Below are 25,149 nucleotides of genomic sequence, written 5' to 3'. Positions count from 1 at the left end.
TGCAGAGAAGCTGCAAGCTTCAGTTGCCAAAACCTTGTGGTGAAATGAAAAATGGATATATGCTGAAAGAGAGTGTTGGAGGAGTACATCAGGAATGGAAGCGACACATCAGCACAGATAACTCTGATGCATGGCCACATCAAGGAATGCCTGGTAATAAAGCAGGGATTGTACATAACTACTGAGGCATTATCTTGAGGTTGTAATTATAAAGAAAATATTTAACTGAACTTTGCTTACTGTAATCTTACCTTTTTTCTGTTCTATGAAGCAATTTGTTTCTTTTTAACAGGACGTTAAAAGGGGATTGAGACTTAAGCACATACGATACTGTTTTCCCCCCTTCTTTAAAATGCACAAAGCAGTACCCGTGGGACAAAGGAGCATATTTGGGTATCTCCTCTGCAGTCACTTGCTTCTTGGTTAGAACGCGGTACCTCTGGGTGTCTCACCTGCTCTGCACGCACTTCTCAGTGACATGGCATGCTGTAACTTGGGGGTGAGATTGGTTTTGAGCTGGGCAGATCTGTGATGAGTTAGGTACAGCAAGAGCGGCTGGAGATCATGAGCGTCTTACTGCTTGTCATCCTCCTCTTTTCGCTTGTTCTTATTTTCTTGAGCTTCATGAATTCTATTCCCTGTACCCAGTTTCCATGAAAACAAGGCATTTAGCTGTGGTGTTTCTTCCTGTCTAAGGAAAATCTCATCTGCTAAATAAATCCCATAAATGATCCTTCCACAGGCCTTTTCTCTGCTTACCACCCTTCCAAACCCACCCCTAGAGCTCTCTTATTACTCGGTCCATTAACTCTTGCCGAGATTTTGATAGAGGCAAAAAAGGAGAAAAGCAAAGTTGTCGGTCTGACCCTGCAAGAAATATCCCTGCTGAAGTCATAAAAATGTGACGTTCATTAAAACTGTTGGGGACAGAGATTATTTTTGTTGTAAATCAATAACAAATCTGCACTTAATTAAATTCAGCAGTGGATACTGCGGGGGATGTTCCTCAAAATTGGCTGAAGTTAATGAATTTTGAGATGGCTGCTGTCAGCTGAATGATAGAAAAGAATTACCTGAGCCGTGTTGATTTTCTTCCAAGCACAGTGCTGCTCCTCCAGTGGGCACATAATGGGTAGCTGTGTTCTTCTGTAGTCAGTTTTTGCTTGTACATATCATTGTAGCTACAGCAACAGTAGGCAGGCTGGAGATTGCATTATGCTGTGCTTCGAAAGCCTACAACAGTTATTTACCCGTGTGTGTGCAGACAAATAAATAAAAGCATGTGTGTGTGTGTAGAAGCTACCTGTTTGTATGCAAAACTGCCTGTTGGTGTCTTTGTGATTTTACCAGGTCCCCCAGGAACAGCTAAGCCTTCATCTCTTGTTATGTCTTTCAAGACTGGTAGATTCCAGAAAGGGAAAAATGGCTCATTTTCTTTAAATAAGGAAAGGTTCTTCCAACTATACCCCCTGAAATGTTCTCTGTGTTATATTTGCAGGCAGCAATCTCTCTGCTCTGCACTTTGCAACTGCAGGACGATTACCTTTTTCTGATTTCTTAATAAATAAGGAAAGGTAGCAAACTTGCAGAAACCTGATTTACCTAGGGGGTGTATTACATGCAAGGTAAATGAGTTCTGTTTGTTTTCACCTATTCCCACAAGCCTACAAAATGAATGTCAAGAGCATGCCGTGGAGAATTGATGTAAATCCAAGAGGTGGTCAAGAAACAAGCTAATTCTCTTACAGGCTAACAGAATGCAAGAGGCATAAGCAGCCTAAGTGCAGAGCAGCGGACTTGTGGAGGCCTTTCTGCACAGAGAAGGAGAGGCATGGAGGTTTCCAGGAAGAAGAGTTTGTAATTGCTGATGTATTTCCCTGTAGCAAGTGTGCTTTTACTGATTCAATCCACTGTTTAGAAAATAGAGATCTAGTTTTTGTGATAGGTTTAAAAAAAGGGGGGAAAAAAAGAGACAAGGTAAGTGGAGCATGTGCACGCATGCTGCTGTTGTGGGCGATGCTGACGAGGTGCAGGGCAGTGAGATAAGAGCATCTGCCACTGGGCACGCAGAAGACAAAAAGGCCTTGAATCTTCCAGGCAGCTGCCCCCCGACGTGCTGTGCAGCTCTTGTGCAGCTGTGTTAGGGGCGCCTTTCTGCTGCCCTGCACTGAAGAGGTGACACCCGTCACCTGCTCCTCTGCCCAGGTGTTGGAATAGGAAGGCATCTAACATCTCCTGCCTCTTCTCTCTCCTCCTTACATCTCTGTCCTTAGCTGGATAAAAGCCACTGTTTGAAACCCAATGCACATTAAGTCTGGTGTGAAATCAAATTCAATTAGCTATTCTGCAGTAATTCCTTTGCATAGAGGAGCTCTGTGAGAAAAGTTGAAGATAGTAGTGTTAGCCTCAGTCCAGTGGTGAAGTAGAGGCGAATGAAGCGACTGGAAGGTCACACAAGTTACAGCTGGGACTAAAACCTAAACCCAGATCTTAGGGTACCTTACGCATAAAGCTGGACGTGCTGCATTAATCTCTCATCCCGTGGAACACATATTTTGAGGATTTCCAGGAGTGAATCCCAGTGTCTTTCCCCTTGCAAATAGCCACTACGCGTGTGTTGCAGTCCCTCAGGTACTGATGTTACGCCAAGTCCTTGTGATGAGAAATGTCATGATGGAATAATTAAATACTGGAGCTTTAGGGGCAGTCGCTGTGGAAATGCCCTCCATGGCAGCTGCAACGTTTGTGAATAATTAAAGCTGTGCCTGCTATGCTTTTCACTAAATTTGCTTCATCAATATTTTATTGTTTTAAAGGAAGAAAAAAAAACACAGCGAAGGTGGGAAGGGAGCCTGTTTCCTAAGCAACAGCAATGCGCCGCTTTGCAGTTATTTTTAAAGGCAGGTTGCTTCATTTCAGATTTGGTACCAATTATTAGTGCGTTGCTTCAGGCATCCGGAAAGCTGCTTTTCTTCTTATATTTCCTTCATTTCTAATTGAAAGGCAGAGCAAAACAGCAGCCGAGTTAAGAGTCTTTGTGATGGTTGCTAGACAGGATCTGGGGCTGTGCTGTGAAGAACATCCCCGTGCTGTCATCGCTTTGTTCTTCCCGTGCCGCTCTGCCTGGCCTCGCACAACCTGGGGGCAGCCAAACGCGCCCGCCCCCGCTGCTGCTTCTGGATGCGGTGCACAGATGCTCCCCCTGCATCCCAGCAGGAGCAGCCGTGCTTGCAGGGATGGCGTCAGCGCTGGGCTCCCGCTTGTAAGGCTGCAGGCAGCCAGGCAGCGCCTCTGCCACCTACGGATGGCCTGTGATTGCAGCAGATGTTTCCTGGCATAAGCTGGTGCTGCGAGGGGCCAGGCAGGGATGTGCCCGTGTCTCCTGGCCTTTCTTTCACAGAATAGTGCTGCTCTTCAGCTTTTGCACGTGGCAGGGGTGCAAAAGCAAAGGGGTGGTTGTCTTCTGAGGCAGCGCTTTGGCTTGGGCGGTACAGCCGTGTGGGAGCAGGGTCAGGCGTGCTGCTCAGGACCCTCGTGAAATGCAATCCGAGTGCGTTTCCTACGAGATGCAGAGCGGGGCTCTGCAGGAGCTGCGACCATTTGCGCTGTTGCTTTGTTGCCACACCAATTCCCAGTGGGTTTTTGGTTGTTGCTTCTCCTGGGCTACAATCTAAAATTCACAAACCATCAGTATTTAATTCTACTGGCTCTTCCACAGGCAAATCAGGGATTCCCATGGAAAGTTTACCTTCTGTCAGATTTATCCATTGCTGCTCAGCTTAAAGACATATCTGCCCCCAAAGTTGAAAGCAAAATAGTGTCATTGTTATCCCACAACGCATTTCCCAGGTGCTTTTCTAATGCTGTTTTCAGCACTTTAAGAGCAAATGGTAGTGTTTTCAGAACACACATTAGGTTAACTTATGTGGTAGGGATGTGTTAGCAGGAAGCCAAGTAGAGATTATTTTTTTTCCAGAGTTATAAGACACAAAATGTGAAGTTATTAATACCTCATAAATGCTTCTCTTATTTGTGTATTCATTCAGCAGGTAGTTGCTCAGTCTTGCAAAGTGAAGCAGTAGGGTAGCAGTGCTGAAAATCAAGGGGACATCTCTACTAATGCTGCTCATTACAGACACATCCTGTAGTCCTTCAGCTGCTGGAGCTTCTAGGCTAGCTACATGCAGGTGGTGTTTCCACATGCCATTTAGTCTTGCCTGGGACTTGGGTTAGTTTTCAGGGTTCATTTTCAGTAGAATCGGGAATTCTTCCACTGCCTGTAACTTACAAGGTGCTTATTGTTGCAGATGAGGTATATACTTGCATCATCTGATTTTGAGATCTAGTCTGTCTGTCTCTCTCTGCATCTCCCTGTTCTTTTGTCTCCACACCTGGCCAGTGGGTGTTAGCGGACAACAATCACCAAGCAGAAGACTGAAGGACAGGAGTACCCATGAATTTATCTCCTTCCCTTTCTTACAGGTGTTGTGGAAGCATGTCTCCTGCACATGCTGAAGCGCAGGGCTGCTGGCTTCCTGCGGACTGACAAGGTTGCTGCGCTGTTCACCAAAGTTGGCAAGACGTACGCAGTAGCAGGGGACATATGCAAGAAAGTGCAGGAACTGCAGCAGCAGGTGGAAAGCAGGTGAGGCTGATGTCTGTTGACCAGCAAAATTCCCGCAATGTGTATGCAGCCTGGAGAGGTTACGGACTTGTTGGTTCATGCAGAGTCTTTTATTAGCCAAATTTGTTGTAGCTTTGACTCTTTAGTGTCTGTATCTATAAGACAAATGTTTTTGTGTCATCAAGCTGATAGTTAGCAAAGAGACAGGGCTTGGGAACTGGGTCTTTGGTGTTTTGTGTGGTTTCTTGTAGTGTAGAGGATCAGGGTGTCCAGCCCACACAAAACAACAAAAGTTAATAATAACTGGTGATTTGACAGAGCGCTCACAGCCAGGGTTTGATGGACCAGTTTGGACTGTTAGTGGGAAGGGATGTGGGTGGCAAGAGGAACTGATAGAACAGACTCCCTGGAAAAGCTGTTTTAACTGATAGAACAGACTTACTGGAAAAGCTGCTTTGGCACGCTTCTTGCCAAACCAGTAACAGATTTGATTTGTGGGTATCACAGCAGAAATGGTTGAGTTAATGGATACAAAGAGCAGTAGGTGAAAGGATGAACTCGAGAAGACATGGACAGCAATGAGAGACTGACTGGAGGAGCGCATTTAGGCATGCGCTGGGCTTGTGCGCAACTGAATTTGTACTGGAGTCGAGGACTTGAGATTGCAGTGAGGTCTCCCCAGAGCCTTCTCCTCCAGACTGAACATCCCCGGCTCTCTCAGCCTTTCTTCATAGGAGAGGTGCTCCAAAATCACAGCGCATGAGCCTGTGGGAAGAATATTTTGTATTGTACACAGGACAGAAGCATTTTTTCTCCCATTTGTACAGACTGTTGTACAGTGGCACTGCTAAGTCTTAAGACATATTTGTGGATTGTAGGAACTTTTTAGCCTTTTGATCAACTTGCTGTAAAAATGGTTTCGTCAAGAGAGCAACTGCGTGTTTGTGTTGCATTGAAGTCTTCGATAACTGACAGTTGTTTAAATTAGCACTTATATTTATGTGTAATTTTCTGGCTCTTATCTTTATTAGGCTTCTTCTAATTATCAGACCTCATGTACTCATGTAGTTTTTTATCAAGTACATACCTGGTTTTGATATATTTTTTATTTATGTGCCTACTGATTTAGACTGGTGTTTTATTCAAGTTAGTTTTTTAAATATTGGGAAGAAGGGTATCAGTGATGGTGTCTATTTCTTGACTTGGGATTGTCACTGCACGTGTGTGTTGCCTTGCAGTGGTTTTGTCATGGCCTAATGGAAGACTAGGGGCTGTGTAAATGCAAAGTACTATGGACTTCACCCAAAACAGTGCCCAACTATTGTTGCTCCATGGAAACTGCATTTCTACCGTGTGAAGCTGTGCAGTAGCATGGCATGAAGCATAACACGTGGGATCTACAGAAAACAGTACCGCCCTGTTCCTGCAGCAGAACACTTCCTCACAGCGTACCTGAGGCACAATGCCCCCTGGGCTGGCCTCAGATAGGTTTGCTGGGCAGCAGGTAACTCCACAGGAAGGGTGACAACCTCCTGCGTGGTTCAGAGGCCACCTTGCTGAGCAGTGCCCACGTTCTTGTTTACAGTCGAGCTTGGGAAGTGATTCTGCTTTGTATAACCAGCTTGCCATCCTGTCACTAAAAGACAGCATTGAACTCCCCATTTCTGCAGTGGGCCTGTTGCAGTGCTACATTATGCTGTCGGAACAAGCAGGGGGCTTGGCTGCAAGCAAGCTCCCAGCTGGCTTTGGATGCTCATTTGCTTTAGTTCTGGTTTCTCAGTTTGATGTTGCTTATCTCTTAGTTGTCTTGTTGTCATTCTGTAGGTGGTAAGAGAGAGGATCTCACTGCCAAGACACTAGCACAGACTGTGCTGTAGCTAGCTATACATGGTGCTTTACAGAGAATAAAAAGATGGGCCTGTGCCCAAGGACTGCCTGACAATTGGGTGGCAGGAGCTCCCTGCAACAGCTCTGCCTGTGTTAATCTCAAATCCTACTCTGTGCTCCTGATCTCAGTGGGAATATCTCATGCTGAAGCAGCTTTGTGCCCTCGTGGGCTCATGGGTAGCTTGAGCTTGAAGGTGCAAGAGAAAGCTAGGAGACAAGAATCTTTTCCCAAATAAGTATGAAGCTTTATTTGATAAGAAGCAAATTTCTGTTCAAGTGCAATTTACTTTACGTTATAGTTTGCATTTTGTTGTGTTTTCATTCTTTTGGGGCCTGTGGTCTGCAAGAGATTTGCTGCCTGCTCATTTCATCCTATAGTATGTGGAAGTTTTGGAGGAGCTCAAACGTTGGGCTTTTTCTAAAGCTTCAATAGCAAGAAGATATTTTTGTTAGGGACGACTGACATACCCAATACAGACCTGTTTGGGGGCTTTTTTTTAGAAGTTGTTTAGCATCTCTTGAATTAGATAGTCCTTACAGATGTCTTGGATTGATAGCCCAGAACAGAAACATCCTGAATCAGTAGTCAGAGCCGTGATTTTCAGAAAATCCCAGGTGAGGGACTGACTAAGACTCCACACCCCAGTAGTGGTGAGTGCTAACACCATAATATACACAGCTAGTGTACAGGTATGCATTTGTCACATACATGGTGTGTATTCCAACAGCATTCTTTTCACTGGAAGGTTTCCAGTGAGGGGAAGAGAGTCTGAATTCTGACAAATTTTACTTTATCTCCTTTTGCAGGAAAAGTCAGCCAAATGGACAGGAACCCCTCAAGAGGCAGGGATCAACCACAAGTAAAACACCTGTACTGACACCTCAGGCCATCAAACACATATGGGTTCGGACAGCATTGATTGAGAAAGTGCTTGACAAGATTGTGCAGTATATTGTTGATAACTGCAGGTAAGGAAAGAATAAGAAGTACAGAGGTTTGTTAGACTAATGTGTTTAAGTGTCTTTTGATTTCATCAAAAGTCTTCTGCAAACTTCTTTGATACTGAATAGATCTGGTAGGGAGAAAACCAGTTACAAAGTCATTCAGTCATTTAGAAAAAAAACACTTGTTTTGAATCCTTGACAATGGTACAGGCATACAGAAATGCTAACAGCCATACAGCTCTCCAGAAACCAGATAAAAAACTAACTTGCAATTTAGTAAAGGTGTTTTTTTATTTTTTTCTAAAGTTGGCAAAATATTAAACAGTGCTAGCAGAAAGAGTAATGCATTCAGAAGTATGTGAAGCCCTGATCCTTTCCACTCACTAAGGCACCTTAGGCTGCAGTAGTTATTAGGTGCCGAAATTCTAATGGGACCTAGACCACAGTGACTTAGTGGAATATAAATGTATTCTAGTAGGTCAGGAATGCTTAGTTTACTTATATTTGTTTGAAAGTAACCCTTTGGAATTTTAGCATGTCAGGAAGAAGGGAAATGAGGTTAGAACAGGGGAAGTTAATGATGTAAAACCTTAGAATTGTGCAAAAAGGTTCTTTGAATCATATTTCCTTCTTCAAAAATTTGAGCTTTGTGTAAAGTGAAACTTCCCTTGGAAAACTAGAGCAGAGTATCAATGCTTTACGGATGTAATCCACAGGGACTCTTTAAGGGAAAAGAGAAGTCCTCTATTCTGTCATTTCCTACTGTCCAGCATTAGCTTTGGTTTCCCAAGAGGTGGTTCTGAACTCCCCTTTGTGCTTTCCCATTCTCCCATAAGTGATTAAGAAGAATTATGGAGCACCCTGGGGACAATTTCCCATGAGAAGAGAAAGGTAGGAACCCCAAAGTTATATCTGGTCCCAGAAAAGTATATCTGCCCAGTTTGCAATTACCGTTGCAGTTTGTTCACAGTGCTGCTCTTGTAAGTCTTTCTGCCCTAGGGGGACACATTCTTGGCTCTCCAACACCTAAGGGTCTGAACAAGGGAGAGAGCTTAGGGCAGAGGAACTGTCTCACAGTTTTTTTGTTTGCATTATTGTTTTCTTTGTCATCAGCTTTATTTTCATGATCTATCTGGCCATTAAAAAGAAAGAAACTGGAAGAAGGGTCTTTCTGCTGTTCAAAGAAAACTGTTCCTCTGAGAACAAGTTCAAGAGCTGTGTGTAGAAGAAACTGAGAAGGTTGGCTGTGTCCCACAGACACAGTTACTGAAGGTATTTTGTATCCAGTGAGTCAGGATGTTTGCTGATACATGGATACAAGATTTTTTTTTACTTCCACATAATTCACTTGATATGTGACAAGAGAATTAGGTCACAATTGTTTCATTGCCATGTATTGTAGGTGTTCCCATACTGGCTTCTCCATGCATGCAGATGGGTTAAGGCTGTGTCCTTAATTGGATGTGTCTGATTTTGAGAACCTCACTCAGTGAATAAGGCTTGTTCTCATGCAATTTTGTGAAATAACTGCTCAAATGCTACATGTTTAAGTTCTTCAGCTTCTCTGTTCTTGAGGAAGAGATGATTTAGAGTTCGAGCCCCATCTAGTGGAAGAGATGACAGATAATGACATTTTGAGATATTTGGGTGTTTAGATTTGTTGACTTTTTTTTTTTTAAGTCAGCTTTGCCTGCTGTGATGGGAAGACTTTTGGGTCACTGCAAGAGCTACTATTTGTAGTAGTTCATTGTTCCTGACAGTGTTTCAAGAACATTCCTTACAGATGAACAAGATGTTTTAAGAATGTGTGGATCTCTCGGTCTCTGTGGAAAACTGGCAAAATTGCTTACAGAGAGTTGTTATTTGTCTCCATATTGCATTAGTGTCTAAAGCCTCAAATCAAATATACTGGGTAAACACATTTAGCAAAAGGCAAGCTCCTGCCTCTCAAGATCAGTGTCAAAAATAGATGAGGCAGAAGGAGCATACTGAGAGGAAGTGACTTGCCTGAGCTTATACAGCTGATGAGTGGCAGAATGTGGATCAAGAGTAGGGATGGTGGTCCTCTTATTAAATATAGAAGTCTGGCGGGTAGGTTTATTGAACTGATTGTTCTAGGCTCCCTTTATGCTCCATGGAGATCTAGTCAATGTTACTGATAGAGTTTGGGAAATTATCTAATAATAAAGGGAGTGTCTAAAATAGGCCGAGTTAATTTCTTCATAGCTTTCTTGCAATATATTTTAATACACTTTAAGAATAGGTAGAATCATAGTATCATCTAGATTGGAAAGGACCTTCAAGATCACCAAGTCCAGCCATAAACTTTACCTACAGAGTGCCATCACTAAATTATGTCCTGTAGTGCCTCCATTTTACGCACCATGTGGTAAAAGCCTCCTAACTACCTGCAAACCCAGCACAGCATTTCTTCTTTGGAGATTGGTACATGAGCCAGTCAGTCCCTGTTAGAGCTTTCTGAGGAGGTGCATGCACCAGTGATTTCTAGGTATTCCTAGCAACTGCTTTTCCTCTACCTGTCTAGCTCAGGAAACGTATGGGTTTTGGATCCCTTTGGTCCCACTTCTGGTGGTTTTGGTAGCCAATTTTCTTATTGCCCATTATGTGAGAGAGTGTATTTGATAATCACAGCTAAATTCTGTTGCTGGAATTCCTTTTGCATTAGAACTGAAACTAAAACCAAGCGTGGAAAGCACTACAGATACACAGTCTAGATTTAATTTTCAGCCTTGGTAAAGCTCTTAGAACTCTAAACTCTTAAATCTTCCCTTTTATGTAGATAATTTAGTTGTCTGAATTCACACTTCAAATGAGCATTTGGTTTGAGTTTTTATTATGTTTTAAGTATGACCTCGTATATGACTGCCATTATCTATTTTGCTTTCTTTGGCTTACTTTTTGTTAAGCAATAATGTAATATTTTTAAAGTTAATGGACTAATACTACTGGGAGACATAAGAGCTTTTAAAAATAACAGCCAGTGTTTTTAACTGGTCTCCAATCTTTTATTCCTAGTAAATATTATGAAAAAGAAGCTTTACTGGCAGATCCTGTTTGTGGCCCAATACTTGCTTCTCTTCTAGGTAAGTTCTTGCAAAGTTACTTCTTATTATGCTAAAGAAAACACACTGTTTCTTAAGCCATTTTATTTTATAACTGTTACAAAAGGTGATTTTTATCTCTAGCACATAGTTTGGCTAGCTGTAGTAGAGCAATAGAGGAGATGATGTTCTGTTGCCTCCGAGACCAGTCCTATTAATTATCAGTTAGATCAAAGAATAGAAAGAAAATGGTATTTTTGCAGCATGCTTGCTAGCAGCTTGGAATTGTTAATGCTGCTTTGGCAGGGTTGCATCCTACAGAAATATTTTTTATGCAGCCCTAGGTAATAGGATATGATATTACATGTACTGTCTGTATTATGTGCTGATCCTGTAGGATCAGTAAGTGATCATTAATATTCACCTGGCTTGAGAGGAAAATAATACTTTTGGTTCTTGACTAGCAGGGTAACACTACGTACACGTGCAAACAGACTCAGTTTTCTTTCCTGGGCTATTTTTCTTAGTTGGACCATGTGCCCTAGAGTACACCAAGCTAAAAACAGCTGATCACTACTGGACAGACCCTTCAGCAGATGAACTTGTTCAACGACACCGGATTCATGGAGTTCATGGTCGCCAAGACTCACCTTCAAAGCGCCCAGCGCTGGGAGTAGGTATTTACTATGCATCTATTTCAGAGTTCCAGGGCATCAGAAGAGGAGTGGCCAGCAGGTGGAGGGAGGTGATTGTCCCCCTCTACTCTGCCCTTGTGAGGTCCCACCTGGAGTACTGCCTCCAGGTCTGGGGCCCCCAGCACAAGAAGGTTGTGGACATGTTAGAATGAGTCCAGAGGAGGGCCACAAAGATGATCAGGGGGCTGGAGCACTTCTATGAAGAAAGGCTGAGAGAGCTGGGGATGGAAGAGAAGGCTCTGGGGAGACCTCATTGCAGCTTAAAAATACTGAAGGGGGGCTTATAAAAAAGATGGAGAGCAATATTTTGCTCGGGCAGATAATGACAGGACAAGGGGGAATGGTCTTAAACTGAAAGAGGGGAGACCTTGCTTCTCTGCGAGGTCTCTTGGCTCCAGAAGAAGTTGCATTCTACAGAGATTGGTCTGAATGGAACTGTGTTCCTGTTTTACTGGGCTGTCATTACAGTCATTCCCATGCTGCTTGATCTGCCTTGACTCTTTGTGTGTGTGTGTGTGCGTGCTAGATCCGGAAACGGCATTCAAGTGGGAGCACATCAGAAGATCGCTTTGCTGCTTCAGCACGAGAGTATGTGGAGTCTTTGCACCAGAATTCCCGAACACACCTCCTGTATGGCAAAAACAACGTCTTAGTCCAGCCAGTAAGTACACTGATACTTACAGAAACCTGTGTTATCTGGCCATCAGAGAAACAAAGTATATATAATGTAGTGATGTGTAGGGTGGGCCAAATTTCCCATTTTTCTCTTGTATTTTCACATGTGGTTGGGTATTATTCTTGTTACTGAATTTGTGAAACAGGCTTTGTCCTCGTTGCCAAAAAGTTTTAAATATCTTAATGTAACATTGAGAACAAGGTTGATAGTTCTTACTTTCAGGATCTTCATGTCTCTGAGGAGGGTACTTCAGTGCTCCATCACTATGTCATGCTAAATCTTGTAAGTTGTATTAATTTAAAAATACGTTTCTTGAACTGAAGACTTAAGCGCACAGATAATGAAGTTGTGCAGGACCTGGAAGTGTGATTAGGCCAGATAAAAATGGCCTGGCATGTCCTGACTGTGGCCAAACCTACTGGGCTGATGAGGTGTGCAACATTGAGGGGGCTGGAATTAAGATCTCAGAATTGTGAAGGGGGCAGATAAACAGGAGAAGAAAAAAGCATGCATGCACTTGAATCACCTTCATTTTCTGTTTGTTGTTTCTGTGAACAGAAAGATGACTTGGAGGCAATTCCTGGGTATCTCTCCCTTCATCAGTCAGCAGATAGTTTAACATTAAAATGGACTCCAAATCAGCTGATGAATGGAACCCTCGGAGATTCAGAGCTGGAGAAAAGGTAGTCATTGAATTCAGGAAAAGATTGGAAGCATTCGTGGTGCTTATTTCTCATATACTTGGTAATAGGGCATCAGTGTAACAGAAGTGATTTAATCTAAGGGCTTCTGAATAACTCAGAGGTTGAGGTGTCAGGCAGCTTGAGTTCTGTTCCTGTTTTACCACAGATTAAGTGACTTTTCCAAATGTCCTGTAGTACACTTTGTCTTAAAACACCAAAACAGGAAAGGAACAAATTTGTAGACAAGGCCCAGATGCAGGCCCACAAGTGAGTTCAGATACATAACTACTGGAATGAATTGGGACCCTGCAGGGGGCCTCTGGATGGTAAAACTCAAAATTAAGTAACACACTAATCATCTAATGAACTTTTCAAAACTCACTTAGGGTGGTTGTTAAAACAAACAAACAAATAAACAAAAACAACAAATTAATTGATTCCAGAGTATTTAGTCTAAAAAAGGGCCCTCTGGATTAGTGAGTGATACAGTAATATACATCACAAGCAGGATGTTGCAAAGTATGAGTTGGATACAGGGCCTTTTCAAATGGAAAACAAAAGCCCACTTTTCCACATGCTCTGGAGAAGGGACTCAACACTACCTTCCATCATTTACAACTCTAGTACCTCCCTTCAGAGGGTCATAAATCAGTTGACAAGCATTGCTAATTTCAACCTCAAAAGAGAGACCTGTAATGTCATTCTCCTTCATTGGATCAGTTACTCATTTAATGTGGCATTCTGCTTCAGTGGAAGAGAAGGCAAAGTCCTGAACCAGGCTAGTATGCTTCCTCAGAGAATGTCTCCTTCAGTCCCAGAACAGTGGTCTCTAATGCTTAATCCACCCTGGGATTTTTATTTTTTAACTTCATATATATATATATTTCTAATAGAGCATTATTGAAGCCCTGTGTCCTTGCTTTTAATGCTAAATTGTTGAGGTTGTTCTCAGAAGGGTTCAGAGCTGTTTCCAGTGTTTAATCTGTAAGCTTGAGCCCCAGTGGATTTACATGCTTCTGCTCAAAAATCCGGTGTGCAAGAAGACATAAGTGAATCTGTCTGTTGTGAAACCCAGCTACAAGACCACCATGAAGTCTGTCATAGACATTTTAATCTTATCTGGAACATTGTTCTAACCTGCGGGGGTGGAGGTGGGAAGAGCAAGGAAGGGGCGAGAAGAGGGAGGGAGATCATGAAAAGGCTGGTATCAGATGTAGGTTTGGTGGAGAACTAATTCCTTTGCCTTTTACTTGACTATTAATGCACCTTAATCGGACAAATTTAAAAATCAGTTATTAACTTAGCAAAGTCTTTTTTTGGGGTGCTTGGAACCACAAGCACTCCTGAATGTAAAAAAAAAAAATTTTTCTCCTGCACTTTTTCCTTCCCTATTAGCGTTTACTGGGACTACGCATTAATAGTGCCACTCTGCCAGATCGTCTGCATTCACTGCCATCAACAACGTAAGCATAAACCTTCTTCACGTGGGGTACCCCCAAAGCCCCTGTCTGCCAGGTGAATTTTAATGCTGCTAATGCTGCTACCATTTTATATGGTGCCTATTAGGGGGTTAATGCAAAAGAAGGCAGACCATTTTTCTTCTTCAGATGTCTTCACTGAAAGACCTGGTAAGAACTTTGCCAAGCAATGCTTCAGTTGTCACTTGCTTTCTATGTTGTTTTTCCTGTGTGCTCTGTTTTTTTCTGAGTCATCTGTGCAGAACAGTACTTCTGGAAACTGTTAGAAGCAGGTATTAAACATAGAAGCTTTGGTTCTCTAAGCATGGGCTTTAATCCATTGACCTTTACCAAAAAAAAAAAAAAAAAAAGCAGGTCCGTCAGTGACATCATCAACCTGTAGAAATGGAGCGTGGCTGACCATCGAGTTCTGATGAGCCCGTTGTACTCAGTGTAGAGAGGGGGATCTGAACAAGATGCATCTCTGACTGCTTTCCTTACCACGAGCCTTAAACCAAAATCACAGAGCAAAGACAATGAACGTACAGAAATTGCATTTGCATTCAGATTGGAACTGCAGTCGGACTAACAGAACTTTTGAACTAAGTGCGTATTTTCAAAGACAGCTTATATATGTACTGCTTTGAAATAGGCAAGTGGAAGAGCCACTTGACTGATCACTTTCCCTCCGTGTTGTTAACACTTAGAACTTGTTATCCCATGCCAGCCCAGGCATATGGGGACGTGTTAAAACATACAGTCCTAGCTGGCAGAGGAGGACAGCTGCAATGCCAGTGCAGGTTTATTTGCCTCACTTGGATCAGCTTTCCCAGAACACTTCGTGCCTGTCCAGGGTAGAACTGACTGGCCAGGTGCGTCACCACTCTGCTTTGTGGCAGTTTCTTAGAAAAAGGGAATTGGATAACAGGTGTGAAATGTGACAGCCTTTGTTGTTGTTCATTGAGAAGACTGTTTCAGCAACAGGTGCGGGTGCATACACAGCATGATTTTTGTTGTTTGCACAAGACGACAGACACTTGGCGGTCCTGCCACAGCACCTAGCTACCAGACTGGGACTTGTACAGCCACGCTATGGCACACATCCTGCTCTTGAGACGTTTCCCATTTTCCAGGTGGCTCTAAATGCCGTAGAGGAAGAAATACCAGAGATAAAAGTTTCAAAAGCACTCTGGTGAGTTATGTTCTTCATTCAGTAAGTTTTAGAAAAAGAAAATGAAGAGCCTAATTCACTTACACGCTTTTGAAAATTCTACTCAAGATTCAGATCATTACACTTGAAAGAGTACCCAGAGCCCAGGGTGGGTTTTGTTATTTGTGCTAAGTTTCTATTGACAGTGAAGATAGATGAGAAGAATTTACAACAGGGAATGTGACTTGCTAATTCTCACAGGAATAAAGCTTTTGGTTATATCCATGAGGCTAGCCTTCATTCTAAATCGTGTCCTTTGTAAATTACGCTACACACCAAACACTTAGTTTACTTATTCCTTTGTTATTTATTATATTAATGTTCAGAATCACTTTAAATGTTTCTGCATGAGGCCTGTCATAGTTCGTTTGAATCCTGAGCTTCTTTAGGACTAAAGGACTGAGCTCACCCCTAGATTATGCTGTGACTTACAGAGGTTTATTTATCTACTTAGAGGTGGTCACAAATGAAACTTGCTTAGAAGGTAAGAACAACAAATAGAGATTCCGATGTAACAGTGTGGACTCCCATTGTCCTCCTTTGCAGCAGAAAGCAGATGGACATTAGTCTTGGTGAGTCAGGATGGAACTCAGAGACCTCCACTGCACTTCCCCCAAGGAGGTCACCTCCTTGCATTTCTTTCCTGTCTGGAAAATGGTCTTCTGCCTCGTGGTCAGCTGGAACCACCACTTTGGTCCCAACAGGGCAAGGTACTGCCTTTTCTGATGAGCTGCTTGTAGTAGGGCTGATCTTACCATCTTTGCAACAGCAACTTGCCCCACAGAGTCTGGGCATTATTATAAAGCAGCTGGAAATCAAAGTGGGAGGCAAAATAACTCCATTTAGTCCAATCTGATTCTTACAAAGATTGTCCATAAAAATTGTGTATACCTTCATTGCTTCATTGAGCATTGCACTGGAATCTGCTGTTGTATCAAAACATGATGCATTGGTATCAGTCCCAAACAATAGGGACTGAGACTCCAAGAGTCTGGGATATACTTGCTGTCAGAGGCTTGGATTACTGAGGAAGCTGGTGCCCAGCTCCCATGGAGTACAAGAAAAAGTTGTATTTTAAGTGCACAGAAAAGTTGTGTATCTCTAAACCACCATCTATTTATGACTCTAGTATTTTTTTCCCTCGCCCCTTCCCAACGCTGAAAATTTTATTTTAGGACTTAATATGCCAAAGGTTCAAAGTACTTAGTTTGTTGTGCTCTGTTAGTATTTGGTAGCTGAATGAATGTATGGGAACATTACTTTCTCTAGGGTAAGGTATTTCCAAAGCTTCGAAAACGAAACAGCAACAAATCAGTGGACCTAGAAGAAATGCCAACTGAAGACACTTCTACAGACTATGTGTTCAGAATTATCTATCCAGGACACAAGCATGATAACAGTAAGTGCCTTTGTTCTTCTTTGTTTAAAAACAGACAAAAACAACCAAACAAACAACAACAAAAACCAAACACAGCTAAGAAAATCTTCAAGTAATATCCTGGGAAATAACTGAAGGTAGCAGACAAGCTGTTTGGGGGTGGAGGGAAGTGGAGCGGTGTTGGGGAAATCTACCACAAAGTTTCATTGGTTGATAATTGTGATCAACAGGTACAGCTAACTGTAGGTTTCCTTAACAAAGTGAAATTTCTTCATGGAAATGGAGTGGAGGTGGGAGATATTACGTCTACTCTGTGTTTTGCAGAGGAAGTTTTCAAAATACTCCCCTGGGCTTGCAAACTGAGACCAAAACCAAAAAGATTGTTTTACTATCCAGGAGCAGTTTTGCTCCTTAAGTGAGGATATTTTTTTATTGGCCATGCTGCTTGCTCATAATATTGCTATTAGGAAAAACAAACAAGCAAAACATAAACTCGACTCTTAAAGTACCCCCAAGAACTCCCTGGGCTGAGTTTTCCTGGCTTGGAAGCAAGAACTTAACAATAGATAAATAAATGCCCTTCTGAGGAAACTAAAAGAATTCCCAAGCACCAAACCACCTCATGTCATCAGTGAATACAAACTCCTTACATGCAAGAAAGCTTTTGAGCTAGTTCTCAAACAGTACGTTCAGTTTTATTCCCCATGGCAAAGAAGCAAGAATTTCCCAGGAAAATAAGACCTTAAAGTTTACAGGGAATTTGGATTTATTATTTATATTGGGACTGCAGCTGAGAAAGCAGAAATCTCAATTGTGACCCCTCCGTACCCTAGGGGACTGAACCACAGTAGTGGTTATGCTTAGTAGGGCCTCTGAATTTGCGCAGGTAAGTTCATGCACCCGCACACCAGCAAAAGCATGTTCTCCCTTTGCGTGAATCAAAGGGACTGCAGATTCTGTGGGCACAATCAGCACAGACCTGCTTGTTGAGTGCAAGGCAGAGAGAGCAGGCTCCTGCCTCAGGCTTCCTTAGAGACTGGCCCGTACCTTGCACGTTTGATGTGCCAGGCAGGGCTGGGGAGCAGACTGTGTGCTGCCCGGATGCATCTGACATGGGTATGAGAGTGGAAAGGAGGCCCCAGTATTGATTTGGCATGGTGAAGGAGGTGAACTAGTTGGAGCCTTGAATTCCCATGGAGTTTCGTTAAGGAGCATACTCACCTACTGCAGGCTAGCATTGGGACCTTCCTCCACTGCCATGATCTGTGTGTTCTCGGGGAACAGCCTGTGCACAATCAGAAGCTGGCCTGTGTTTGGTGGAGCATGCTTTTCTTTGTAAGAACCTCATTTTTCATGCTCACTCACACAGGAGCTTGTGCCCTCAGAAAGAGGGCAGGATTCAAATCCTTTGTCTTTGCTGAACATGTCCTTTTGAGCTTTCCCACAGAATCAAGTTCTCTCTTCTTATGCTCCTCTTTCACTATTTTCTTTGAGCAGTAACTATTAACTACCACCACTTAGCTGCCAGCCGCTCTGCCTCTGTTGACGATGACGAGGAGGAGGAAGATAAGCTACACGCAATGCTATCAATGATCTGCTCTCGGAACCTCACAGCTCCTAATAGGATGAAAGGTTTTTATCCTCCTCCCCCTGTGTCCCAGAGCTCTATTGCAGCTCGTTCCACTGATGCGTACAACAGTGTTGGCATTATTACAGGGCAAAACATTTCACTCGTGCCATGAGACCTGGAGATTAAGTTGACTGTGGTGAGGCTGGGAATATGCTCACAACCTATGGGAAGGGGAAACAGCAGCATCTTCCATCTCCTTTGAGCATCTGTGCTGCTAAACAAACAAATCTTCTTTACTTCCAGAGGCCTCCTGCCCCACCTTCATAAAAACTGAATACTAGAGCATGTTGTCAGAAGAGAGGGAGGGAGTATAACAGGCCTTTATTTTTTCCCACCATGTCTTGCTCATGTACAGCATAACACTGTGGAGGGCAGCCTCATATAGGAGATCAGAGGTGCACCGTTACAGCAGTAACAGTATGGTTTGTGCTGGGCAGAGTCAGACGTGGAGAGTGCCTGTGTAAACAGAATAGGGAGAACAAAAGTGCAGTGAGTTTGAGCCCCAGCGGTGGTACAAGTACGTGTGCGCCCACCCAAACTCTGGATAACTCTGTAAGGTAGCAGAAGAGTGCAGAGAAGGTTGGGGTCAAAGCCTTTTTGTGGTCAGGTGCTTTCATTCCATCTCTTGCATTTGTAGGCTAGGTGATCAGCTGCAAGACTCTCTACCCTCTCAGAATGTGTCATCTTATTCTTTTCCTAATGCCATTTGTAACAGATGTATAAAATTAGTATTCTCAAGAAGTATAGGTATTACCAAGCATTCAGGATGTAGTAGTATAGTTCTGGAGACTTGGAAAAGTCCTTGCTTCTGCAGAGGAGGAAGCTGAATAGTGTACAAAATCCATTCCCAAGGTCTCCTGCACAGCTAGAATTCTAAAGCTTGCAGTTCAAAGGACAGACAGATGTTATCCCGGCCTGCCCACCAGTTCATGTGAAATCTCTCACTCCTCTAGGCTTACCAGTTACTGAACAGCTTCAATACCACCAGACCTTTGGCCTTGATACCTCTTGAGTGCACATGCCAGCTCTGGCATGCTCCTGTTATAATCAAAACAACAGCCTCTCTGTTCTTGCTGATAAACTGCAGTTATCAGCAAGAGAAAAGCTTCTCTGTTATCAGGCTGTAAAGTAGCTGTCACAAGCTGAACATCCGCAGAGGAAGTCGGAAGGAGAGCAGCAGCTTGCAAGTTTGATTCTTGTCTGTATTTTTTCATTCGTTGTGTTAGCATGAACATGTTTCTTCTGGTGTTTCTGTTCCCTCAGAAAAACACAATATATCTTGAGTTGAGATATGACACTCACACCTTTAAATAGCAGAGCCATAAGTTTAGTTCTAGATGGATGATTGTCCTGGTCTGGTGGAACCACCTGTAGGAGAGTGCAATTGCCTGCATCTATACAGTGCCTAAGAGTTGTTTAGATAGGATATGAACGTTTGTTCAGAGAGATTCTCCTGGTAGGTTGCCCTCACATACATCCCAAGGTAGTAACACCTAAAACTGATAAAGCCCAGCCCAAGTTAATAGAGATGTCTTAGAATGTGTGGATGGGAAGAAACTCTGGTATATGTGGTTACCCTTGAAGAAAGGTGCTGGTTCAGAAAGTCGCTCTGTGTCTTAACTGATCACTTCTGGCTATGGGTGATAACAGAAAGGAAGGAGGTCTAACGCTGACATATGCACGTTAAGAAGCTAATGCTGTGATCAAAAACAATTTAGTCTTTAGTCAGGTCATGGAAATTTTAAGTTATGCTACTAGAATGGCTGTCAGGTAAATTTATTTATTTATTTATTTATATCTTGGTATAATGGTGTAGCTAGGATTAATGTTAATGGCATAGCTAGGGTTATGTCTGCTATTTGAGTAGTGATTCTTGCTGAACTAGATTGGACTTGCTGTTGTCTGTCCAGCAACATCCCTTTTGAATAATGACAACACTGTTGTAGCAGGTTTGCTAGCTATTTGCTTTTACATTTTGCAACATGCTCAACTTCTGCATGTAGCTGAAGTTACAGATAATACTACAATTAAATAAAAGATGCTGTTCACTCTAATTCTTCACTAATTCAGGTACCTTTCATCTGAATATTTAGGTTCTGTGGGGTTCTTTCCTTCTTTCTCTAAATATATATATATATATAAAATAACTGAAAAACCCACTTTTCTTGTCTGTAGAGGGGAGGCAAAAAAATAATGATCTAAAAATGTTTGCCAAATGGTTTTTATTTGAACCAAATGAGAAGCTGCAATAAATACTGGGTCATTCAGCTCCTTCCTTGAAGAATTAAGGTGAAGAGCATTTTTTCATCACACTTTGTTTTGTGAAGTGAAATACACATGACTGCTTCCGCATGAGCCTGTGCTTTTTCTGTGAACAAATGTTTCTACTCCACTCCTTCCTCACCTATGCCCACTTTCTAATAGGCACTACTAAAATGCTTTACGCTACCTTGATTTAAAATGCATGAGATGGTTTGGAATTGCCCCTACCACCACCCAATAAATGTCTGTTTTAAAAGCACGGCCCAGGGGACTGGATTTTGCTTACAAATGTTAATTCACTGGCATATAGTATTATGGCATTTGCCTTAATTTTAATCATGGGTGAGCTGAAAGGCCAGTTATTTATTATAAAAACAAAAAACCCACAAGCTCAAAGGCCAGCTGGAAAAGCTAAAGAGACGAAGCGAAGCTTTTAAAGGCAACTGGTGATTTTTTTGGTGTTGCCTTAATGAAGCTGGTTTAAAAAAAGCAATTAGATTTTGGTGAGCAGGGATAACTCGAGAAGCTGCACTGTACTGTTGGATCACGTTTTCCTGCAGAGAATCCTACTTTACAAACATAATGTTGATGTTAGTAGGACTTGAACTATCCCATGCTAAATAATTTAGGTTCTAGTTGTAAGTAGGGGGAAATATGCATCTTCTAAAAATAACTGAACCAATTTTTATTTCTTTTATGCTCAAACTTCCACTCTAGCTGGACTAGCAGTTACATGGCTGATTCCAGGAACTGCAAAATGAAATTCTAAGACCTGAATTAAAAAGAAGGTCAGGTTAGATTATCTCTTCTAGCTTTAAATAATATTATCATAACATTGCACAATAACCAGTTTTAGTTGTTTCTACAGCACCCTTTTCTCTGTTCTCTTGAAATATGGGCTGGGATGTGCATGGGCAAGAAAGGGGGAAATGGTGAAGGGATTTCACTCAGGTGAATGTGCACAGCATGCTGCGGGTTTAGGTTATGGTGAGAGCAGTATTTCTGAGGTTAACTAAGACAGTGCTCTCCCCTTTTTGCAATCAAGGTTCAAAGCCTGCTGAGAAGTAAAGCATGAAGCCATCAGGATGCACAGAAGGAAGAAAGGGAAAGAAGAAAAAAATTTGATGGCCTGCTGTTTTTGTTTTTGTTTTTTTGTTTTTTGTTTTCCCTAGACACGAGTGAAGTGATAGAGATGCAAGGTTTTGGGGCAAACTTGCTTTCGTGGCAGCTGGAGCATTGTAGCCAAGGCTCCTCATGCATCTCCTGTTCAACGGGCAGCTCTCCCTATGACATACCCAGCTGCTGCAACTGCATCCACGATAGGTAAGCAAGTTGTCCAGACAGCTTAGGTGGGAAAATTTGTGCCACAGTTGAAAGCAAAGGTATTTTATTGGTTGCAGCACCAGAGACAAAGAATAACAATTTTCAAATAGCCTCTAACATGAAAAGATGGAGTTTTATAGCAAGACACTTAGCTTATTGAAACTAGCCTATTAAACTAATCTCAAGTCACATTTTGGTAGAAAATTTGCAGGTTTTTTTTTGTTTGTTAGTTTAGTTCAGTGCAATTCAGCTCTGTAAGCATGTTATTTAACAAGTAATTAACAATTATAATGAAGGACAACAACTCATCTAATTTGACAAGGACCTTTACAATGCACCTGAAGCAGTTGTAGCTACATGCACCAGATTAATCTGTTTTGGGCCAAAATGCTGGTGGGAAAATGCTTTTAAAAGTATAATTTCTAATTATGGTTGTCCCTTAGGTAAATAAATCTTGATGCAGAGAAAGAATCGCTATGTGTAGATCATAGGGATCAGCATAAAGTTCACGATGATTTCTGTCCCTGTGACCTATCGTGTTCCCGATAATGTGTCTCCACAGAACTCCATTAAAGATGCTGTGTGAAAGCATGAAGAGGCAGATAGTTTCCAGAGCCTTTTATGGATGTAAGTGAAGCTTCTTAGATCTAGCCCTTGTGGTATCTGTATGCTTACCTAAAAAACACGTAATACTTGCTTTAGAAAGTAGTCTAAAACCAAATTTATCGTTGCAAGTCAGATCAACTCAGGGCATTAGTGTGGTCGTGACCCAAGTATCACAGCTTCGTAATTCCATTATTTGTAGGATTTAATACAGCTCTGGGAAATTGATCCTTAGCGAAGACAGAATGTAATTTTACACTGCAATGCATTACTCTACTTGGGTTTCACTTGTCTGTGTAAAATGGATTAATCTTTGGCTCTGTTGCATTTCCTCATTTTTGTATAGTACAAGCACAAGGTTACTTCGTATAGGATTATTAGTGGCAAGTTTAAAATGTCACAACCAGATCTTGAAAAAGGCTGCTGATATTGCATAGGTTGTTCATTCATGTTCACCTCCTTCCCCAATCCCAGGGCTTGCCTACTGCCGACATTTGTCAACAGTGCGAACACATCTGTCTGCCCTAGTGAACCACACAATTATCCCACCTGACAAGCCATCCAGTGCTGCAGGAGGTCTGACTAAAGAGGTTTGGAGCAAGTATCAGAAGGACAGAAAAGTAAGTAACAGAATACCTCTGTGATCATTAAACTAACTCCCATATGCTGCTGTGGTGAGCATGGGATCCCTTCGAATGGCCTGCAGGATGTATTAAAGCGTTCTGGTCCTCCCAGGGTGACTTCTCTTTCTAGTGAAAGACAGTTGATTCTTACACTTCTTTATCTTTTGCTTCTTTGATGATGGCAAAGATGTCAATGAACATCAAAGCAACTGATCTCATGATGACTCTAATCTATTAAAAATTAGATTATTTTCATGGGAGACATGACAACTTTTATTAGATTGGATTTGAACTAGGGCACTAAAGGCATGCATCAAGTTGCAAAATCTGTTTAGTGCCTTGTGTGCGTTTCACTGTTCTTTGTACTTGAAATTAAGTGTATATGAGCATGCCTGAGGAAAATAAAGACATATTACCTTCAATACCTCTTTCTCACAACTGCTGCAGAATTACAAGGAACTGGAATTGCTAAGAAGAGTTTATTATGGTGGGGTACAGCATGAGATTCGAAAGGAAGTCTGGCCGTTCTTGTTAGGTCACTACAAATTCGGCATGGCCAAAAAGGAAATGGACAAGGTAAGTACAGTTTTCTGGGGATTTGAATTATGCTTGCAGAGTAGGCTTTGGTTTTCAAATAGCAAGCGTTAGTCTTTATTACTTTATTAAGGAGAATATTATCCTGTTCTGCAGAATATAAGCTCCTATAACCAGTTCTTTTCCCTGAGTTTGTACCGTATGAACACAAGGGTACTTGAAACCTTATCTGGAAATCCTGTGAGCTAACTCAACATCATCAGTAAGTAACAGTAATAACTGACTCCTAAACAAAATGTGCTGTTGGACTCTTAAATAAAGCTTGCCATTGAATCTAACAGTCTATTAAATGAAAAAGATGAGAACAGTCATAACATCAGCACGTATGGGAAACTTCTGTCCTTAACTGAAGTCATCACGGGTAATTTATCATCGTTGCCTTCTGGTGATATTTTTGCAGTCATCCATCAGCATCTGGGGGACTTCGAAACATGGCTGTCCTCCAGCCTTCCACTAACTGTTGTATTTTGTGATTTATGACTCCGCAGCTATCTCAAGTGACAAATAGCCTGCAGCTCTTAGCATGAATGCTCTGGTAGCAACTCCAGCCAGCACAGTCCAGAGCCTGGAGCCAACTCACAATTGTGGTTTCTCTTCAGCTCCTGACAAGTGACAGAGTAGTGAAATTACTACATGTCCCTTAACGGCTCAGGGTTCTGTGTCCATCTTTCAATGGAGGAAGCCAGAGATGGCACAGATCTGTTTTATTACTAGAGGAATCAGAGTGGTTAGATCTGGCCATGTGCAGTATACTAGGCTATGTGAGCTGGCATTTCTACTATTCAAGACTCTGTTCCAGCATCTAATTCTTTATGGGCTGATGTCAATAAACCTGTGTCCTGGAATTCATTGCAGGAGCTGTGTTAGAGATGTCATAGAGAAAGAGTTGGGAAGGAAGTATAATGAAATTAGGATTAATCCAGTTATTGCTCCATCAGATTGCATCTGACTACTGTGTGAGGTTTCACAGTCAGTGACATCTATGGTTCTTTCCTGAACAGCATCAAGGCACTGTTGATAACGTATACAGATGTCTGTATGAATCTTTTCTGACATCTACAGTGATAGTTTGTTCCCCGCAGTAAATACCTAATTGGCCCTTCCTGTGCAACATCTTACTGTTCCAGTCATGGCATTTTACAGTGATTTGTGCTCTAGCAAGAGGACTTCAGGAGCCTTCAGGCTTTTGTTTTGATACATTACATTTGCTTTCGTTCTTCCCTTCTGGCTTCCATTCATTTTTAATGCTGTCTTTCAAGGAGGACCAGCATTTTAGTGTCTTATCTGTCTGTCTGCAGGTCGATGAAGACATTGCTCTCCGGTATCAGAAGGTCATGGCTGAGTGGAAGGCCTGTGAGGTCATCGTAAAGCAGCGAGAGAAAGAATCACATTCTGCCACATTGGCAAAGTTTTCGTCAGGTAGCAGCATTGACAGCCACGTCCAGCGACTGATACACAGGGACTCCACCATCAGCAATGATGTAAGTACTCCCTTCC

At 42.2% G+C, this 25,149-nt stretch overlaps 1 protein-coding gene across 6 annotated transcripts in view; it reads left to right on the top strand.

The window, feature by feature from the left end:
- SGSM2 (small G protein signaling modulator 2) overlaps positions 1-25,149 on the top strand; it is a 47,366-nt gene that overhangs the window by 14,718 nt on the left and 7,499 nt on the right. For 2 of the 6 annotated variants that reach the window (XM_027471959.3, XM_027471956.3), the window contains exons 3-17: positions 4,483-4,645; positions 7,319-7,480; positions 10,493-10,560; positions 11,046-11,191; positions 11,740-11,874; positions 12,448-12,572; positions 13,968-14,035; positions 15,786-15,949; positions 16,509-16,638; positions 18,115-18,249; positions 21,682-21,832; positions 22,395-22,459; positions 22,910-23,055; positions 23,506-23,634; positions 24,951-25,133. In XM_027471959.3, coding sequence (XP_027327760.2) covers positions 4,483-4,645; positions 7,319-7,480; positions 10,493-10,560; positions 11,046-11,191; positions 11,740-11,874; positions 12,448-12,572; positions 13,968-14,035; positions 15,786-15,949; positions 16,509-16,638; positions 18,115-18,249; positions 21,682-21,832; positions 22,395-22,459; positions 22,910-23,055; positions 23,506-23,634; positions 24,951-25,133 — 1,970 coding nt within the window. The remainder of the gene's footprint in view (positions 1-4,482; positions 4,646-7,318; positions 7,481-10,492; positions 10,561-11,045; positions 11,192-11,739; positions 11,875-12,447; positions 12,573-13,967; positions 14,036-15,785; positions 15,950-16,508; positions 16,639-18,114; positions 18,250-21,681; positions 21,833-22,394; positions 22,460-22,909; positions 23,056-23,505; positions 23,635-24,950; positions 25,134-25,149) is intronic. The other 4 variants (XM_027471957.3, XM_027471958.3, XM_027471961.3 and 1 more) reach the window with 4 other exon arrangements.

Source organism: Anas platyrhynchos, chromosome 20 (genome assembly GCF_047663525.1).
Source record: "Anas platyrhynchos isolate ZD024472 breed Pekin duck chromosome 20, IASCAAS_PekinDuck_T2T, whole genome shotgun sequence".
NCBI classification, from domain to species: Eukaryota; Metazoa; Chordata; class Aves; order Anseriformes; family Anatidae; genus Anas; species Anas platyrhynchos.
This window is presented reverse-complemented; position numbering and strand designations above follow the sequence as displayed.